The sequence below is a fragment of the Salvelinus sp. IW2-2015 genome, unplaced genomic scaffold (assembly GCF_002910315.2).
Source record: "Salvelinus sp. IW2-2015 unplaced genomic scaffold, ASM291031v2 Un_scaffold1203, whole genome shotgun sequence".
NCBI classification, from domain to species: domain Eukaryota; kingdom Metazoa; phylum Chordata; class Actinopteri; order Salmoniformes; family Salmonidae; genus Salvelinus; species Salvelinus sp. IW2-2015.
This window is the reverse complement of record NW_019942776.1, coordinates 89118-93291: the sequence shown is the minus strand read 5'-3', so window position 1 is coordinate 93291 and position 4174 is coordinate 89118. Positions and strand designations below refer to the sequence as shown.

The 4174-nt window shown below is 40.6% G+C and overlaps 1 protein-coding gene across 1 annotated transcript in view; it reads right to left on the bottom strand.

Annotated features, from left to right (window-relative positions):
• Window positions 1–4174, bottom strand: part of LOC112070024 (dual oxidase 1-like) — a 52375-nt gene that overhangs the window by 3093 nt on the left and 45108 nt on the right. Inside the window, 2 exon segments of the mRNA XM_070438809.1 lie at window positions 136–264; window positions 1267–1422. Of these exon segments, the coding sequence (XP_070294910.1) occupies window positions 136–264; window positions 1267–1422 (285 nt within the window).

Below are 4174 nucleotides of genomic sequence, written 5' to 3'. Positions count from 1 at the left end.
CACACACACACACACACACACACACACACACACACACACACACACAACCACACACACACACACACCACACACAACACACACACACACACACACACACACACCACACCACACCACTGTTGTGTAGCAGTAACTAACCTCAGGGTGCACCTCCTGCAGAGAACTGAAGAAGGAGACGAATGGTGGACGGCCAAAGTGGGTGACGGAGCGCAGGCCGGTGAAGAGGCTCTTGTTCCACACCTTCTGGAAGTGACGCTCACACACGTACTGACCAGACACATCAGGACATCCCACTTTAGTACCACATACTACATTTACTGTTGTTAAATGTACAGTCCTAAAGTCCTCAAGTACTAACGTTTTAAAGTCCTAAAGTCTTAAAGTCACAATATCACCAAGTCCTAAAGTTCTAGTCACAAAGTCCTAAAGTCTTAAAGTCACAAAATCACCAAGTCCTAAAGTCCTAAAGTCTTAGTCACCAAGTCCTAAAGTCTTAAAGTCACAAAGTCCTAAAGTCTTAAAGTCACAAAATCACCAAGTCCTAAAGTCTTAGTCACCAAGTCCTAAAGTCTTAAAGTCACAAAGTCCTAAAGTCTTAAAGTCACAAAATCACCTAAGTCCTAAAGTTCTGAAGTCCTAAAGTCTTAGTCGCCAAGTCTTAAAGCCACAAAGTCCTAAAGTCCTAAAGTCACAAAGTTACCAAGTCCTAAAGCCCTAAAGTCCTGAAGTCTTAGTCCCCAAGTCCTAAAGCCCTAAAGTCGCAAAGTCACAAAATCACCTAAGTCCTAAAGTCCTAAAGTCTTAGTCGCCAAGTCTTAAAGCCACAAAGTCCTAAAGTCTTAAAGTCACAAAGTCTTAAAGTTCTAAAGTCTTAAGGTCCTAAAGTCTTAACGTCCTAAAGTCTTAAAGTCTTAACGTCCTAACGTCTTAAAGTCTTAACGTCCTAAAGTCTTAAAGTCTTAACGTCCTAAAGTCTTAACGTCCTAAAGTCTTAAAGTCTTAACGTCTTAAAGTCTTAACGTCCTAACGTCTTAAAGTCTTAACGTCCTAACGTCTTAAAATCCTAAAGTCCTAAAGTGCAAACTCTGCCCTCCTGGTGCATAATAGTAGCTACAACTAAACTACACAATATATCTAAACTGTTGTACTCTTATCCTGTGACATTTCAAGCACTTTTAGGGCCAGTTTTCCAGACCCAGATTAAGCCTAGCCCTGAGTTGAGAATGTGTTTAATCTACGTCCAGGAAACCGTTTGTTGGTTGTTCTCACCAGCATGGTGGTTCGCAGGTCAAACTTCTCTGCCAGCTGTGTGATGTAGATGTGGACAGAGACCAAATCCAGACTGTCCTGCTCCTCCACCTCCCGGATGATGTCAGACACCCACTCAAACTGACGCTGCGTCCGTGTCACCCAGATAAAGTATATCTGCAGACAGACAGGATATTCCCCCCCGGGCAAAGCCAAAGGTTAGGCATAGGGATTCAGATTAGGTTAAGGACATAAAGGCAGGAGGTTTATTTACTTTTATTCTGATACGGGACTGTGTAAATACTGTACATGTAACCATATCTACATGTACATACTACCTCAATCAGCCTGACTAACCGGTGTCTGTATGTAGACTCGCTACTTTTATAGCCTCGCTACTGTATATAGCCTGTCTTTTTACGGTTGTTTTATTTTAGCATTTCACTGTAAGGTCTACTACACCTATTGTATTCAGCGCAAAATCCCTGGGAAGTGATTCGTCGGAAGTAGTGTGAGGCGAAGACGTACATAAACGCAAAGATGAACAGAAGCAGGATCCCGTCATTCGTGGAGTAACGGGAGAGAGAGAGAGAGAGAGACAATGTGGAATTACCGAGCTACCGGGCATCTTCAGAAACCACAGCAAGTAGCTCTTTGTCTTCCAGTCACCCAGTGGGTAAAACGGGGTTGAAATGACAGAATTACTGGAATCATACGTCTTGACCGTTGAGAATGGTTTTGTATTCTGTCCTACCTGGAACTGTCTGAAAAGAACCACCACGACCATCTCAACGGCAATCTCAGACCTGCAAACGGTCAACACATAGTAAACAGTCAACACACAGTAAACAGTCAACACATAGTAACAGTCACACACAGTAAACAGTCAACACAATAGTAACAGTCAAAATAGTAAACAGTAACAAACGTAAACATCAACATAGTAAACAGTCAAACACACAGTGACGCTCAACACATAGTTAAACAGTCAACACATAGTAAACAGTCAACACCACAGTAAACGGTCAACACATAGTAAACAGTCAACACATAGTAAACAGTCAACAACATAGTAAACAGTAACACATAGTAAAGCATCAACACAGCGGTAAACAGTCAACACATAGTAAACAGTCAACACATAGAAACAGTCAACACATCGTAAACAGTCAACACCTAGTAAACAGTCAACAGTCAACACATAGTAAACAGTCACAACATAGTAAACAGTCAACACATAGTATATAGTCAACACATAGTATATAATCAACACATAGTAAACAGTCAAACACATAGTAAACAGTCAACACATTAGTAAACAGTCAACACATAGTAAACAGTCAAACACACAGTAAACAGTCAACACACAGTAAACACAACTAGTAAACAGTCAACGGTCAACACATAGTAAACAGTCAACACATAGTAAAACGGTCAACACATAGTAAATAGTCAACATATAGTAAATGAGTCAAACACATAGTAAACAGTCAACACATAGTCAATAGTCAACACAGTAATCAGATACAAGAGAAGACCTTTTAAAGGTGATATATCTCTAGATAACACGGACAGCACCAGGAGTATTGTATGGTGAAATAATGTTGATGTCATTACCCGTTGTTGGCTAGGACCCTGGGGAACAGACAGGCCAGGATGCTGAGGTCACTGACCGAGAACACGTAGATGTTGACCACATGACCCAGACAGTGGGTGACTGTAGGGGGGGAGGAGGAAAAGGGGTTGGCAGGAACACACAACGCAACGTGACCTGTAAACACGATGTGTGATTGTGTTACAGTACACACACGGTGATCTGTAGAACTAATATTGATAAATGTAGTACAGTATGTAGTGTGAAATCTCTGTTACAGTGAGTACCAGTATGTAGTATGAAATCTCTGGTTACAGTGAGTACCAGTATGTAGTATGAAATCTCTGTTACAGTGAGTACCAGTATATAGTATGAAATCTCTGTTACAGTGAGTACCAGTATGTAGTAGGAAATCTCTGTTACAGTGAGTACCAGTATGTAGTAGGAAAATCTCTGTTCAGTGAGTACCAGTATGTAGTAGGAAATCTCTGTTACAGTGAGTACAGTATGTAGTATGAAATCTCTGTTACAGTGAGTACCAGTATGTAGTAGGAAATCTCTGTTTCAGTGAGTACCAGTATGTAGTATGAAAATCTCTGTTTCACGTGAGTACCATGTATGTAGTATGAAATCTCTGTTAAAGTGAGTACCAGTATGTAGTAGGAAATCTCTGTTACAGTGAGTACCAGTATGTAGTATGAAATCTCTGTTTCAGTGAGTACCAGTATATAGTATGAAATCTCTGTTAAAGTGAGTACCAGTATGTAGTAGGAATCTCTGTTACAGTGAGTACCAGTATGTAGTAGGAAATCTCTGTTACGTGAGTACCAGTATGTAGTATGAAATCTCTGTTACAGTGAGTACCAGTATGTAGTTTGAAATCTCTGTTACAGTGAGTACAGTATGTAGTATGAAATCTCTGTTACAGTGAGTACCAGTATGTAGTATGAAATCTCTGTTACCGTGAGTACCAGTATGTAGTATGAAATCTCTGTTACAGTGAGTACCAGTATGTAATATGAAATCTCTGTTACAGTGAGTACCAGTATATAGTATGAAATCTCTGTTACAGTGAGTACCAGTATGTAGTAGGAAATCTTGTTTTGTTACAGTGAGTACCAGTATGTAGTATGAAGTCTCTGTTACAGTGATACCAGTAGTAGTATGAAATCTCGTACAGTGAGTACCAGTATGTAGTGTTATCATACTCTGAGAAGAGTGAAGTTGCATCTGAAATGGCATAGTGCACTTCTTTTGACCGCGTGGAGGAAGGAGTTAGGGTTAAGGTCAGTCTGACCTGTGACTCTGACCTGTGAGTAAGATGGCGGACATGGG